The sequence below is a fragment of the Puntigrus tetrazona genome, chromosome 5, assembly GCF_018831695.1.
Source record: "Puntigrus tetrazona isolate hp1 chromosome 5, ASM1883169v1, whole genome shotgun sequence".
NCBI lineage: Eukaryota > Metazoa > Chordata > Actinopteri > Cypriniformes > Cyprinidae > Puntigrus > Puntigrus tetrazona.
Genome location: NC_056703.1, coordinates 17999189 through 18016690, shown reverse-complemented (window position 1 = coordinate 18016690; position 17502 = coordinate 17999189). Strand labels below are relative to the sequence as shown.

The 17502-nt window shown below is 36.7% G+C and overlaps 1 protein-coding gene across 1 annotated transcript in view; it reads right to left on the bottom strand.

Annotated features, from left to right (window-relative positions):
• Positions 1 to 3896: 3896 nt before the first annotated feature.
• adgrv1 (adhesion G protein-coupled receptor V1) overlaps positions 3897 to 17502 on the bottom strand; it is a 105387-nt gene continuing 91781 nt past the window's right edge. Inside the window, exons 87-90 of the mRNA XM_043240614.1 lie at positions 10560 to 10681; positions 6856 to 7044; positions 4428 to 4602; positions 3897 to 4307 (exon numbers count right to left, since the gene is read on the bottom strand). Of these exons, the coding sequence (XP_043096549.1) occupies positions 4189 to 4307; positions 4428 to 4602; positions 6856 to 7044; positions 10560 to 10681 (605 nt within the window). The 3' untranslated portion in view covers positions 3897 to 4188. The remainder of the gene's footprint in view (positions 4308 to 4427; positions 4603 to 6855; positions 7045 to 10559; positions 10682 to 17502) is intronic.

The following is a 17502-nucleotide window of genomic DNA, read 5'->3' as shown; positions in this document are numbered from 1 at the left end:
TGCAGAACAGAATGCCACAGCAGATTTAGTCTCAATGACTGACTGACTTTCACTAATTGAGGTCAATATCTGGAACAAAATAGAAAGACTGACTCCAAACCTTGTTCTTTGAAGAGGTGTTAAAAGTATAAACAGAACACCAAAGTTCTTGACCCCAGTGCACAACACATCAGCTATTCAGACCATCTGACATGAAGTTTCAGATCTGTGCAGTGTTAACAAGACCAAGTGTTAAGACCAGAGACCCAACGATCCAGACCATGGCTAGACAGCTCAGGGTTAAGGTCTGCCTGTTCACTATAATGAACTTAAGTGGGAAAATGCTGAATTTATTACAAATTTATACAGTGGTATATACAGAGTCATGGGATGCTGTTATAGAATTTCAGAGATTTCCATATAATGATGAGCATACAATATTGTGGTTGAGGTAAATATCATATTTAGTGCAATAAAGCTAGACTGTGGTCCACTAAGTTTTCGGACTTAGACTAAGGCCACATTTCTCAAGGCCAAGACCACATATATGCCCACCACTATGACGTCTGTTGTTGTTGGAAACACTCTTACCTTGGTCCAAGTGCCAAAGGTCTGGAAATCCAGGGCAGAGCAAGCGTCTGGACATCTTGGCAAACCCCATCTGAAAGTAGTATCAGTTTCTTTCTTGATATCAAAACGATCACCAGATCTGAAAGGTTAAGGTTCTTGACTGAGGCATAATGCAGCATTACAGAGACATGGGTACATACCAGACTGGCCAATGATGGCCCTTGTTGCCCCGTGATTCCTCTATATAATAGTAAATGTCTATTTGAAGACACTCTATTATTACCTGTGACGCCACTTTAAATTTAAAGGAACTAATTCATACAAATTAAAATTCACTGAAAATATACTACCCTTCGGACATGCAAGATGTCCCATCTCATTAAATTCTAGATAACTGAATATAAAAGGTTCCTCTTTTATTTATAAGAGAGGTTTGTTTCCCAAAAGACACACACAAATGTTACTATAAGCCTTATTGTTTACACTAATTAATACAGAATGTACTTGGTGTTCACTTTTTGTTATGATAAGAGCACTTGTTAGTGCACAGAAGAATAGAACGCACAAATGCTCTTAAGGCTCTGGAGACAGTTTATTTAGACAGCCTTTAAATGCAAACTCAACGAGAATATCAAACATTGCTGAAGTCGTAGTGAGAACATCCTACACAAACACACTGCAAAAGTAATCACATGTGGAGCATTTTTGACCAGATAGTGAAAGCAATTAAGAGTCCAATAACAACTATGTTTTTTTTTTTGCCTTTTAATAAGTCTTTTATAATCACCAAGGCTGCATTTCATTTGATCAAAATACAGTAAAAAAAAATATAGATATATATTTTAGGTTTTATGTTATTATTTGAATATATTTTAAAATGCAATTCATTCCTGTGATGGCAAAGCTGAATTATCAGCAGCTCTTACTTTTATTTTGGGTCGACATGAAAGTTAATTGATTCTCTCTACTACCATTTCTCTACCATTCCAAACCCGATATAGGATTTTGTTATTAAATCTTGAAAACAGCATCTAAAGTCTCATGTGCTACTTTTGGCCCGTAGCTCCCTCAAGTGCACTCCACATTCCAGTAGTGCACACTAACACTTGCGCCGAGCTACTCACACTGTGTCACAGCAGATGTAAATCAGATGGTAAGACAGGCCATATGGTGAAGTTTATCCGTCTCCCTGCTGACTGGAGTACACTCATCTGGAACTGATCCGACTCCAACTGCGCATAATCTAAGAGGTTACAGCCCTCTGACCTCAAAGATGATCTGTTTGTTTTGGGGGTGTTGCAGCAAGCCTGGGCCATGGGAATGTGTTTTCTTTAGCTGGGGGAGATGGAGGGACGGTATGGGTCTGTGAAGGGGTTGCAAAATTTACAGAGGGCAGACATCTTAGAGAGGAAGAAACAGGAAGAGCTGCTTATTTGCTCTGTGTGCTTCCTGCGTAGGCCGCATTTTTAAAAACATCACAGACAAACTCCTACACATTCTGCTCCAGAAAAAAAACCCAGCATAATTACACTGCTTTCTAAGATCCCTTTTTTGGACAAATATGGCAGCATCGCATATATTTATGCGGAGAATGCACTGTAACAAACTCAAGAGAAAAAAATTAACCCTAAGATGGAGGGTGAGGTAAGAGAAACGTTGATAATAAAAGCATCAGTGAAATAGTTTTCCGTCTTTTTAAAAGGTATAAAGTGCAGCAGTACTCATTTTTCTGCAGCAAGTATTTTTTTACAATACATTACGTTACATTATTTTTTTTTTTATTACATTACATTATTTTACATCACTTTTTACAATAGGGTGGTTTGAAAAGTCTGTTAAATCATTAAAAGCAATATATGTTTTGATGCAAAAAGTAAAAAAAAATTAAACATCTGACACAAAGACAATTTCACAAGCAATACTCTTATGAAGAAATTTAAACGGGAATCATTTTTAGTCCTGAGTATAGCTGGTGCACTTGATTGTTATGTGGTCCACAAAACACATCTGAAAACTCAGATTTGCCTCGAGACGTTCCAGGTACGGACTATGACTTTATTTGGATAGGAAACAACAAGTACTGACGAGATACCATTAGCTATTCTTATTAAGCACACAATGTAAAATTAATTGTATAGTAAGCTATTAAAGAAAGTGATAAAAGGCAAAATAAATTAAATGGTGCAAAGAAAGGACGATAATAAGCTGTGCATTATGTCTGCTTTTAAAGATGCAAAATCGTTTTCCAAAAAAACAGTGTAGTGGCTGTTTTAGCTCTTACAGAGCTGTGGGTTCATATAGCTGATGGCAGCTCTTTAGTTTTGGGTGTGCCACATTTGTATCATCCAAGAAGGCCAGACCGCAAACTTCTTTGGTCCACAGCGACTTCCCTCACTGACCATTTCAGTCCAACACATACTCACACACACACACACACACACACTTTAAAGTCTTCGACATGTCTGAACTTTCTCCAGAAATGTAAGAGCAATATATTCAGTAGGTCATCTATTCAGTTTTTCTTCCTGTCCCCTCAGGGCAGAGGGAAACTAGCTGAAGGAAATGAAACTGAGCAGTAAGAATGACTTTTTTTCTTCTTCAGTATACCACACTGTGACTGAATATAAAACATGTGCAGCTGATGTGCTTCCATTCACCATCGAAACAGGTTGTTTTTCACACACACACACAGACACACACACACGTGCACGCGCGCACACACGCACACAAAAGGTGTCAGCCCCCATGAACGTGTGATACTGGAGTGTTAATTAAATTGTGAAGAAAAACACACACACAAACAAAAGGAGAACGGAAGATAGTAAAAGAATCTCAATCAACCTTAAAAATGTTCAATCATTTTACATATTTGGTCCGTCTGTTCAAATAAGCAGATGAGTCACATGTCTGCTGTTTTTGTGTTGTTTGTATGGAAACAAAAACAAACCTTTAAAAATAGCATAGAAATCAAAAGTGAAATTTGCGTTGTGAAAAAATTGGAACAAAAGAATAGAAAGAAAGCATGGAATGTTGTTTTTTGTTAAGAGAAGAAGAAGTATTTAAATATTACCATTTTCATTATTCACTTTCAGTTAGTTTAAACAAATACATTTGTTCATGATATTTACTACGACAGGAGGTTAAACAGATTATCATTTTCATCAGATCATTCATCAGATCAAAAGTTTTGTTTCACCTGACAAAGTGTGTAGAACTGGTTTCTTAAGCTCCATACTTACAAGCCTTAATCACTTTTTAAAATGTACTATTAGTTTTATGCCGGAATATATTTTCATTGTTCATTATGAAGTATATCTGTAGTATAAAGATCCAGTCATACACATGCATTACGGTTGAATATTTATTATTGTTGTTACACAAACCAAGCAGCAGAATTTATGGTGCTCTCTGGCCAGACTGCCACTCAACCTACATGACATTTCCATTCAAAACAATACTAAAACCTTCACAAATTAATTTAGTGATAATTATATTCACATATGTATATATTTTAAAAAAAAATCACATATAAAAAGGCAACTTAAAAACTAACAAGATTTAGTGCAAAGGCAGAAACAGTAAAAAACAAAAACAACTATTGTTTTTATTTTACAATTTTCAGTACAAAAAATAGTGAGGTTAGAGATGTGTGTCTGCGATGGGAATCCGTCGCAGCTCTACGATTTGAGAGTTAGCCACGCTGCCTCCATCGTGACTGCCGTGGACTGACTCGCTGTCGCTCACATTAAGGCCGGAACCTGTTAGTAGGTGAAATATTATTCCAAACATAACTGGTATTCATCAATAAAGTTCACATGACTTATAATTGCTAAAGATCCATAGGGATTTTGATTCATTTCTGAAAGAAAGGGACTTACCAGTTTTTAAGGCAAATATGAGATCATCAAACTCCTGTGACTCCTCGTCCTGCACCAGATTCGTGTTGATGAACCCTCCTTCTGTGATATAGGTCTCGTCCTGAGGACTCTGTTTGAAACCACTTCCAGGCTGACTGCTGGGCCGCAGTGAAGCTCTCTCCCAGTCTGCAGAGATCTGAAAAAAACACGACGAAAAAAAGATCTCTGGATTCAAAGCTTCACCACATTAAAATGCCTTTTGTAGTTGATTTAGTTAGTCAATCAGTCTGAGCTGAAAGGAGCCACACAAATGAGCCATTCGGCGGTGCGTCTGGGGCAGGGGTCATTCGGAGGTTACGAGGACTTGGATGTCTACAGAGTTCTGCCAGGCTGGGTTTGAGGCGTGAGTAAGCATTCACAAGCATTCAGATGTTTCGTAATGAATTCCAGTATAGCTGGAGATATATAGGCGAGGAAATAGTGTAATGTTACAAAATAATTATTTTTCAAAGTTTCCACAAAAATATGAATCAGAACAACTGCCTTTAACATTGCTAATAATAAGAAAATCAGCATATTAGAATAAATCTAAATAAATTACAAAATAATAATAATAAAAAAATAATAATAAAATAATAATATATAAAGAGATTTTTCTAAACTTGTCATAAAAACCTAACCAAACAATAATTATTACATCATCACCTCAACAACACACTAAACTTACAGTAAAGCATTTAAAATACTCATTCAGATTAGTTTAAACCAGCAAACTGATGACGAAGTCTTGTGATATAAATGGTATAACAAACTGGTATATCACTTATGTCTAGCGTTCACACAAACAAAACTGTAGAAACTGCTGACTTTTGGCATGAAGAGGCAGCGGTACTCATCACAATGACCTTCTGAATCCATCCTGTGACATAAATCTATTGTTTCAATCATTTCAGTCACCAAAGTAAAGCCCCATTAAACACAACTTTGTGAAACAGTACATCTGACTTCCCCTTGATGTGCTTCCTAATGGCTGGGTGCGTTTTCCCAGGAGGATGGAGGGAGAGGCCACTCCAGTCCTCCACGTAACAGGCACCTCATTTTGGTACAATAGCCTATCGACAGTCCTGTAATCAGAACAGAATGTACGCCGGGTGAACTAAGCACCGCCAGGCACCTAGTCATGTCTGTTTGAAGAGCCTGAGGAGACGGCCACCCCTCCAGAGCGCTGTTTCCTTTCCTCTCTCCACCAGTCACCTCCTCCCAATCCAACTGCCTCTTGTCTCGAGGCCACATGTGACACTAAGAGCTGCTTTAAACTAGGAGTCAGTGCTCTCATGAACAAAACAGGATTATTTCAGTTCTCTCAAGTCGGTTTTTAGAAGTCTATGTCCCTAAATTTATAGTCCTACCGCAATCGTATCGATTTGTCCTCATAAATTGGCTTTAGCTAAACAAATAAACGTATTCCAAGCCGTTTTGGATGTTTTTTTTCTCCTTTTGCTCCAGTTTCAGGAGCTTAAAGCATTTTATTTATATAATTATAAGCACACAAATGCCATAATTTGGAAAAGAAACATAACTGATTCATTGATTTGATCGTTTAAAAAATGTAATTCACTGGAGGATTGAAATTTAATATAATGGCAATTATAGACCTATTAACAGATTTAGGCACAGTTTTTTTTTTTTTTTTTTTAAATAAAGGGGCAGCGGTTTTAATTCAATAAATATTTTAGCTGTATTTAAATTGTTTTCCTATAACTATCTGTAAAGGATACATGTTACATCTGCTTAAGTTGTTCAAATTGTGTATGTGTGTTTTTCAGCCTGGTGATACCTAATAAGTTTTTTAAAATGTTCAAAATCATGATAATTATGATAATTATTTTATCATATATATATATATATATATATATATATATATATATATATATATATATATATATATATATATAGTCAAGACTCACTAATAAATTGTAGAGAACTGCTCAGCGTTAAAGTTGCAAAGATATTTTCTTTTTAAACATCTCCTCTAAAAGCCTTTCTTGATCTCTGTCCATCCTTCCCAGGCAGCCCATGCTCTCTTTACAGGCTTTCGTCTCCCCTCTAACCTCCCTACACCCTCATTCCCGGATCTGTGAATAGTTTACATTGAGGGCTCAGAGGAATGTGAGCTTCTACAGCAGGCCTCTTTATTACATAACACTCTCTTACAGTCTGTGTGTGCGTGAGCTGACTCGGTGGACAAACACAGGTCTGAGAGTCCTCTACCTCGGCTTGAGGATGATAAATAGGTGGTTATGCAAACGCACATAAATCTAAAGGCTACCAATGTAATCTTACAAGTACATGTGTAGTACGAAAGGCCGTCAGATGCCACTGCCAAATAAAGCGAATGCGACAACTATTCATTAGAAATGTTTATCATGACCCTCAGAGACAGACGCACCTCTTCCATGGCACTGATGAGGTTCTGTGTGGACTTGCTGATTTCTCCTCCACCCACGGTAGCAGCACCAGTGCTCTGGTATATGGAATCTGGGCTGCCGTGTCCATTCATTTCCACGGTGTAGGTTGCCTTAGCTGGCCAGAAGAGCTGATTATGCATGATGAAGTAGACGGAAAACACATACAGACCCTGGAAAAGACAAAATCACCAGTTAGATGATCAGATGAAGTAGTTCATGCGATATTATGAATATAAGCAAATGTAAAAATATGTATTCATAATATAGTACACCTTTTAGCCCTATGTTTTTTTTTGTTTTTTGTTTTGTGCATTTTAGCATGGTTGGGACTATTTAACTATGTATTATGCATCAGTATTTTGGAACACGATATATATATATATATATATATATATATATATATATATATATATATATATATATATATATATATATATATATATATATATATTCATTGTGCAAGCTAAACAAAAAGAACACACATCTCCAATTAGTTATTTGGTCTTTTTCAGATTTTGCATGTGTGCATGACATCATTTCCATGACATCATTTCCTTCCCTCCAACATCACTGTCAATGGGGTCTGTCCAAGCACAATTTTTACTGGGTAGTAGCACCAAACCAAACATCGCTGTACTCACACTTGTGCCAAATATCTCACAAACACCAGAAAATGTCATAACAAATGGGACATGTGGGTGACAGACTGCAGGTGGAACTAAAACAAGAGGGGAAAAGTGCTGAGCTTTCGGAAATACGGAGAAATATACAGAAAGTTTCTGAGGAATAGAGACAGTGAATAATGTGATATGAGTTCATGCATTCTATTAATGATTTATATAGTGTGAAAGATGTAAGTGAGGAGAGAAGAGAATAGCCAATAACACGCACACACATATTTTACACATACACGATTTACTTTCTTTGAACTTAAAATCTCTTTGAAAAATAACCATAATCCAGCCCTCACTGAAACCACTGTGGCTCAGCATCATTGACAGGTAAAGTAAACCGTTGATGTAAGCGCACACACATATACCACTCGCAAAAATAGAGTATCGATTTCAGGCCTCATTTATAGACTATAAGTGGGCAGCCTGTGCTTCACTGGGCAGCTTTATCGCTGCTACCTCAAAGACAGAGGCCAGAGCAGCATGCTCAATTAATTCTGCTAGTTACATAACTGTTCTCAGTTCGGAACAGACAGGTGTGGTTTTTACCTGCGATAAGGGAAATGAGTCTACACAATGCACCTTGTGAGAAATGGCGCGGAAGAAACAGACAAGAGACCACTGGCTAAATGAATAGTTCATCTAAACGTACTCATCTGCATCCACATTCATTCAAGCTTAAAAAATAGAAATAGAATCATTAAAGTTATGCAAAAGTATAACAAAAGTCATTTATGTGACTTGACAAGTTTCGTGTAAAGAACATACTGAAATGCTAGCAAAAATGCAAATACCGAATACTGAAATGCAAATAAAAAAGGAAGTCATAAATGTTTAAACAAATATAAGGTGGGTTTTTTTTTTGCATTTTTTTTGTTTTTTTTTTTCAGCATTTTCTATAGGATAAGAATTAAAGGTGTTGATTTTTCTCCTCATATTTTCTTTAAAATATATTTTAGAAAGTAGTAATAGAAATAAAAAGTAAGTTGGTAAGTTAGTAAGCAAGTAAGTCAGATTGGGGATGAGAAACCTGCTAACTTCCAAATGCTAGTGTAGCAATATAAATAATAACAATGCTGCTGACTGAACACATGTAGTGATTAAATGTTTAATCTGATCTGGTATGATTAATCTGACACAGTGCACTACTGGTGATCAACAAAATCTCCATTCCTTAGCAGGATTTTTTTTTGCATATGCCTTGATACCCTTTTCACCTTTTTTACCATACATCCTAACATCCTGAAATCCTGAAAGTTAATATAAAGCTGTTTGCAGGGTTCCCAATCAGACAGGAACTAACACCATTTAAATAATATTACTGCAGTGTAATTACATTTATGGCAACAGCCACTGAGAAAATAAGAGGACGAGCATGGAAAATTAGCATCATGGAAAAAACAGCACCCATAAAAACAGATGCTCAGGGCTTGATTATTGAAAACAGACTGAAACATTTGCAGGAAATAAAAGGAATGTGCAGTTAAAACTAAAATATCACAAACACATATAAATGATTGCTGAAGAATACCTTTGCAAAAAGTTCTATCAACCAACATCTCCATGGATGTCTTTACTGGGGCCTCCCACATGTTTGTGAAGATTTTCCACAGAGAGAGGTCATGTTTTGTTGTAGGCACTGCTGACATTTTTATGTGGGCATTTAGAGTTTGACTCAAAGGGAGTCAAAACAAAATTTTGGTGCTATTTATGCTCTTTCTAGGTGAAGGGCATCTTGTCCAACCCAGTCATGTTTTGGCTGTGTCAGAAACAATAACAGTTTTTCTGGCCTGCTATTAGTCAGTCTGTAATATAGGACAAGCAGAACAAATATGCTCAACTGTATCGACTGTGTGTTTAGTTGATGTTTACACTAACTGCAACAGTGAGGAAATATTGAAGATGAAATACTGGAAGAAGCAGTGATATGGAAGTTTTTTTAATCTTTTCTGCTGATGGGAAGGATTTTTGGACTTGTCTGTTAAAATGTTACTTGTTACTCAAACGTGCTAGAGGGAAGGCCATCTAACACGGCATGTAAAATTTGATGTTGCAAGCCATATTTTACTTGCTACGTTTTACTAAGTCAACTATCTACATACACCGCACTTCTAAATGATGCTGTTTTCTTTATAAAAAATAAAGATAACTATAACCAAGAGAAAGCTGCCTGGTTTGAAAGTGGCTTCTTTATGTGCAGTGCTTTAAACATCGCTGCCGGTCTTTAGCTGTAAAATATTGCTTATGTGACTGTATCTTAACAGTTATGTAACATTTTAACTTATAACATTGGAGTTCAAACTTTCTTCCTCCTTGCAACACAACTATGATGTTAAAGAGTTATTAAACCTTCCTTTCCAGTTGGTAAAGTGATAACTCTATCCAGCTTTATCGACCGTGGTGGACTTCACTCATCTAGTGATAAACAGACTCTCATCATCATACAATGACTCTATAGTCCACCCCCATGTAACAGCCCAGCCAGTATCTATTTTATCTATCTAGAGCTGAAAAAAAACAACTATACGACGCATCAGCAGACTGGCCAGCTGTGCAGTCATAGTGAGGTGAGAGTAATTCATCTGTATTCAGAGATAAGATAGCTGTTTTTGAAGATGAAGAGCCTCAAATGTGACAATTACCTGCATCGATCTATCTTCAGGATTGGGGCTTATCTAATGCTTTTAAGCTGTGAACCATAAAGTCTAAAAACTGAATGTGATTATGAGGGTCAGAACTGACCAATGGTCACAACTTTTTCACTTTCACATCGAGTTCAATGACAAAACATTTAGAGATAAGATTAGATTGCAGACATTGATGATCTAAGCAGCTTCACAGCTTGGTCTGTTTTGTAAAACGAAAGATAAACGCAAACACAAAAGTGACCTTGACATCACAGTTCATTGATGTTTATTAGTGTCATTATGTATTGTCTGAAAACATATAACTAGTATAAACCATTTACATGCTCTTCAATAAAATCAAGTTACATGTTGTATGGATGTTCTTACCAGAAAGATGTTGAAGATAACAAGGAGGATCAGCATCCACAGGTATCTGTAGGCCATGTGCAATCCAGCCCAAAGACAGACCAGAGTCACCAGAGCAAACAGATACAACATCATGGGTACCTCTGAAGAACAAAACAGAACGAAACTTCAATTGGGTTTGTATGACCAGACAGGCTCATTTGGAAAAAATAGAAATGTTTCCTAAAGTGCAAGATGGCAACATTTGAAAGTTAATATATTTCTAGAAATATCACAAGAGCTTTGCTCATCAGTTTTCAGATGCATGGATGCTGACTGTGCTGTTTTTATCTGTGCTGCATGCACGGATGCCAGCAGCCATGGGTGCTGTTTTCAGTTACAGAGCGAGCTGGCCAGGCATGCTTCACTTTTTCCATAGTTCAGACAAGCTTTTCACATGCAAGCTTTTCAGAGCGAACTGAGTTCACTCTGGCATGGGAGCAGTGTGGGCACGTTTATTGACCTGGGGCAGGAGTCCAAGATGGCTGCCAGTGAAAACAAACAAACCAGAACAACAAAGGAAGGAGAATAAAATGAGTTGTCTCATTAAGCAGGTCACAGCCCAGAGACTGTTCTGGGGTAAATGAGGGCAACCATGGGTACAAAGTACTTGGCCCATGAGTGTTCTTCATGTGAGCAAACAATGCCACTCAGTGCCAAGACTCACTCAAGCATATTGGCACAAGGACTTTAACCAGACTGAGTGTTTTACTTTAACAACGATTATGAGTTTAATTACTGAAACATTCACTCAGAGGGAGGGAAGAAAAATATGTGGTGCAAACACGCTAGTTCAAAACCTGACATTCTAGCATCAACATAAAATAATCATTTACTCAAAGTCATGCCATTATGAACGTTTGAATTTTAACGATTTTGTGGATTTGAATACAGATAAAGTACTCATAAACCCATGTATGCAAATAAGCAATGACACAATACAGCAACTAGCAGTAGAAATTATGTAACCAGAATAATAACAAAATATTAAATATGGCTTGCGACCATTCCCAAACTCATCCCAAATTCAGTAACACTATAGGGACCAGTTCTCTTATTGGCAAGCCTATTAACATGTTGACTGTTTATTAGTGCCATATTCGTCATGACCATATTCAACATTTCTAATCTAATAGCTAAGCTTGACAACTACCTTACTAACTACTAATTAGTAGGGATGCACTTGAATTGAAATTTTTTTGCATTTTCCCCATATATTTTGCCAGTTGTTTTCACAACTGCATAAATTAAGTAGCCAAACTGTGATTTTTACTGTTTTGTCTAGCTTTTCAAATGCATCTGTGATTTCTTTATTGGCCAAAGTACACAACCAGGGAAAGCTGTGACTGATAATCAGCGAAGGAGAGGCAGTCTGTGTCATTGTTTCTTTCAGCGGGCCTTATTTGCATCCACTCACCTCTTCGACCTAGTGAGAACCCAGTTTTTAATTCGCACATTTAATGAGGGAACAAACAAGTGCGGCTCCAGAATGGAGAACAGGCTGACTCATCCATCATGCTCTCCTCTCATTACATAAACATAGACGTGAGCTCAGCCCAGCACTTTGAGGACTCCAAACAATGGCAGAAAACCTGCATTCACTTTTTTTAATAAAATGCATTTGGCGGTTATTTGATTTACAACCCGTGCATCTGTTGAGTGAACAAATGGGATATTCAAATATTGACATCTTTCTTTGATGGCAACAATTGGACAATTAGAGGATGAAATTAGACAACATATTAGCTCTATTTGTTCTAGCGTATTAGATGCAACAGCAGATGTGCAGAACCCACATCTAGGGAAAAAAGAATATTCATTTGTTTAACCTCCACAACCTGGTGCTTCCCTGGGCTCGCTTAACGCATCCCTGATGATGGAAAACAATCATGCATGCACCTGCAGCCTTGTTTGTGCATGCCGGCGTCTAATCAAATTAAGACAAGCAAACACTCTGCAAGTTCAAGAGAGATTTCAAAATAATCCTCAAATTCTCCAAGCGCCATTGCTGAAATGCATGCATGCATGACAAAAACAGCAAATGAGATTATAATTGGCTTTCATTAGAGTGAATGAGGATGATGAGAATCAGTACAATCCAAAATGAAGCTTCCTTTAGGGACGCGGCTTTCTGTTTGAGAACACGGCGTCCTGTACCGTCCCAGAGCGCTTCACCAGCAGAACTAATGTATATGGCATTAACATCTGTTCTGCTGCTGCTTTGATGTTAATATGGCTCTGATGACACCAGAAGTGCAAAGACAAGCAGAGTCATAGGCCATGCATGACTGACACATCTCTGGGGTGATTCGGTGGAAGACCTGCCAGCAGAAGTAGGCAAACATTATGAAAGACTTGGCAATGAAAAGTAGGCCACACATTCCTCATCTGACAGTCAACAGTTTGACACCAGGTTAGCACAAAAATACCTTGGTCAATGCTTCCACCTGTCTAACTATACCCGTTGTTTGGTTTTGTCTCAATTATCTTACATTTACTTTCATAATATTTTTGTTGCTATTTACTTTTAACGATGCTGCTGCCGTAGAACCTTTGGTAACACTTTTCAGTGTTCATGTTACAATGTAACAATATATATATATATATATATATATATATATATATATATATATATATATATATATATATATATATATATATATATATACATATATGTTTTTGTTTTTCTCTCTTTTCTTTTTCTTTTTAAAGGGACAATGCTGTTTTAAAATGGTTATAGCGTGTCACATCTCTGGACTTTATTATTGTTTTTTGTCTTGAGCCACGTGTTATCTGTGCCCTGCCTTCCCATTGTGTTTAATTGTATTATTGTCTGCAGCCGTGTCTCGTTAATTTAGTTAATTTCCTGGTGTATTTAAGCCCTGTGTTTTGTGTTCACGTTTGTCCGATTGTTGAAGTCTCTGATGTCCGTGAAGTCCCTACGTGTGGTTTTTGTCCTGCCTTTTGTATATTTGTTTTTCCAGTTTTAAGATTAAATCTGTTTAAGTTCATTTTTCGAGTCTCGAGCCCTTCTCTCTCCCGAGAAACCACGGAATACGTGACATAGCGTCCCTTACCAAAGGACATGTCAATCTTAACACTAATGTTAATAATCAAAATATATTATTATTATTATTAGTGCAATTAATGATATTTACATGTACATAACACTAATACACTTTTTTATTTTTATAAACATTACTTCCATTTCCAAGTTCTTCCACAAATTAAAAACATCCGATTTGATTATATTTCTCTGTTCTTCACCTCGTCTATTTTTCTGCATATCAGTCTTCACTTTGTACGTGCTGTTCTCTCTCCAAGTCTTTCCCTCCCTCCTCTCCCTGACTGCCTTTGCTTTCCATCTCTGTAAGCACATTCCAGGCTGTGGTCTGGGCCTGGCTGCCTCTGAAGCAGCAGGTTCCTAAACCCCGAGGAACCATCTCTGAATGGAACTGGCTAGATCACTTCCTCTCTCAATAAAAACCAGGCTCTCATTAATCTATGGCCTAAACACAAAGTGTTGTACAATTCCTTTAATGTTTCCACTCATATTTCACAACTAAAGTGACTCAAAAAGCAGTTTGACTTGAATGAATTAACCTCACTTCATCCAGTTATGTCATTCTAAGAAATTTTTAAAAGGTTTTTCTGTACATAAGTTCGATATGTTTTGTCTACATTTACATACTCTAGTTTTCAAACATTACAGTAAGAACAGTAATGTTGTAAAATATTATTACAGTTTAAAAGAACATTTACATTTTTAATATACCATAAAATGTGAAATAAAATTTCAGCAGTTATTACCCGTCTTTTGTAACATTATAGATGTCTTTAACATGATTTTGAATCAGTTGAATGCATCCACGTGAAATAAAATATTTCACAAACATATATAACTATATGCAGAATGTGGAAAAGTGGTATACACCATTAATGTTTTACTGTAAACAATTCAGAAACTACTTCCTGTGCACCTAACTAGAATCTGTCAATCAATTACAATCTAGATTTCTATTAGTAGTGCTGTAAAATATGCTTATTGCCCAATATATATATATATATATATATATATATATATATATATATATATATACATATATATATATATATATATATATATATATATATATATATATATATATATATATAAAACTATAGCATAAAGAAGGTCTCTTAGGATGAGAAGACCCTTAGCATAAGAAAGCAAATGCTGAGGACCACTGAGGAAGAACGGCAGGGCCTAAATGTGAGACAGCACTCTGACTCCTGTTTAAGATGCCAAAGCAGCTGTCACAACATTCAGCTGTGGTTCAGCTCCAAGGATGAAAGACCTTTCTTTGTCTCCCTCTTGAGTGAGCTAACATCTGCCCAGCCAACAGCTTCAATGATAAGAAAAAAGTGTTTCAACTCAAAGAGAAAAAAGAGTATCTTGGTAAGGAGATGAAAGAATGAGAGAGCGGGAAGAGCTGAAATCTTCCAGTAAATCTGTTGGAACACCAGAGGTGTCCAACAACTCTGTGAGAAGAAACAAACAAAGGCCGAAGATGGAAGTACATACTAGATCAACATGCTCTTTGGAATCAAACACTTGATATTCTTTTGTGTGTGTACGTGTGCTTGTGGGTGACATTTGGACATCCTGCTCCTTCCTGTGAACTGTGGGTGTGGGAAGCGTGTCTGGCCTGACGCCAGCGCTCTGACCAGACGTTCCATACAGCATGTTCTCTGCGAACTGAGACCTCTCTAGGGAAAACTAATAGCGTTCTGCATTAAAAAGAGAGGCTGGATATGATCTACCTCAGAAAAAACAGAGGTGGGATCACAATCAAACTAAATATGATATTTGCCTCTTTTTAAGTAAATTCTATATACAAAATAATTTCAATAAATATAGCAATAAGATACTATGTATTAAACTAATCTATTAATGTTCTAAAGTCTTTTTGAGCAGTTAAATAGGATGTGCGTGCACTGCTGAAAAGTCTAATGTGCCATTCCCGCCTCAGCTCAGTTTCCAAATAATACACATGCAATTTTACTCGGGGTAATTTGTGACGATTGTTTTTAACAAAAGAAACGGATCCTGACTCTAGACTTTGGCTCAAATCATAGGAACATTATGTAACAGTAGTATAGTGTTAAGCAAGGTCATAAAGATATGAGATAAAGAAGGTTGAAATGCGCAATATTTAGCAGCTGAAATAGGATAGTGATAAACAGCGATTTGGACTCTAATACCCTGCTTCTATGACTCTACAGTCTGTAAATGTTTTATGCAATCATGAATTGTGGTGAATATTATGCATGACCTGGGGATCAAGTGTCTACATTGCAAGTCATTACTAAGCAAATACAAAGAAAACATAGTCTGAACACTGGAGGCAACGTGATAGTCTTCAATATTGACAGTACTGATCACCGGATTAAAATTGGTTCCAAGTACAATAAAATGAAAGACTCGTAAAAAAAACTAAACAAAAACATTTGTGAGTTCTGTCCCTTTTACTATCAAAACTTCCTCCCTTCATCGTGAAAGCACATCTTATATTTGGGCATCACTCACAGCAGCAGATTCCAAGAAACAATTCATTTGATTCAGGACATCTTATCATTCTCAAATAGTATTAATTTTCATAGCTGTAGATGCTGGGTTAACACGGCTGTTTACAGGCTGGGCTACAAAGCAAATACAGATTGTCTGCATTAAAATGATAATAATAACAATAATAAAGTTTTTGGCGGAAATTTGCAGTTGTCAAATAATGAGTACAAAAATGTACTATTTAAACTGTATTTTTAATTCCAGGAACGGCAAAGCAATGCCCCTTTAGAATAAGTTCTTATTATTTAAGGTAAATATTTATTCATTTTTATTAATGGTAGATAATAGCTAATGTTAATGTAAATGTTAGCTTATTGAAAAGTTTTACCAAAAATAATATAAATAAATTGTATTCATATTGTATTTCTCAAAACCCCCCCAATCAGTGAGCTGTTGCAGTCATACTCTGCCACATAAACATGCCTCATTAAAAGAGCTGAAGGATTAATCCTGAGCCAGTAAGGCTATTCCAAGAAAATGACTGCATTGTGAAAAAGCACTATATCCCAAATGATCGTACAGAACAACTGCAAAAAGCCAAATTAAATCTTTAAATAGGGCTATGGTAATTATCTCCCCACAGGCCTTGGAAGGAACACCTCTGCCTAGCGGCTAAAGGTTGACTCCTTAATATCTTGGCTCAATAACGTAGTTCTTCAGAGACTGAAAAAACCCCAGACATTTTATGGAGCACCTCGGATTATCTTAAAGGCAAATCACAGTCAGAATTAGCCATCGACTTCTAATAACACGGAAACTGCTTTCGGGAAGTTTGTGCTGAAGCTTCAAACATTGCTGTAACCCGTTTACAGATGCAAATGGTCAGAGTATACTGGTTTTCACAGCTTGACAAATTCAAAGCTAATCACAGAACCCACGTTCGAACCATGCACAATTAAATTAAACTTACAACAAAAGCAAAACTGTAGACACATTTGATTGATAGCATTTTGTCAATACTATTAAGTCGACCTTTGCAGAACAGAACTTGCATCCCATCTCTTGGGTAAACTTTTTTTTTCACTTCTATATTTACTTTACATCTAAATTTAGTCAACCGGCCCAGCAGGAAACGTTCTTTTACTCATTGTGTCTATTTCATCCCCGTCCCGAGCTGAATGTTTGGTTTGACAAGTAATCAAGCAGCAACACACCCAGACAGAATCAACATCAAGAGTTAACAGGAAAGAGCGGGTTTTGTAAATGCATATTTATCTGACTGTGCTTCTTTGACAGTCATTAAACACATCCGGCATTGAGGGGCAAATTTGCTGCATAATGTATTTGCTTACGCCTGTGTGTCCTGCAATATGAAAA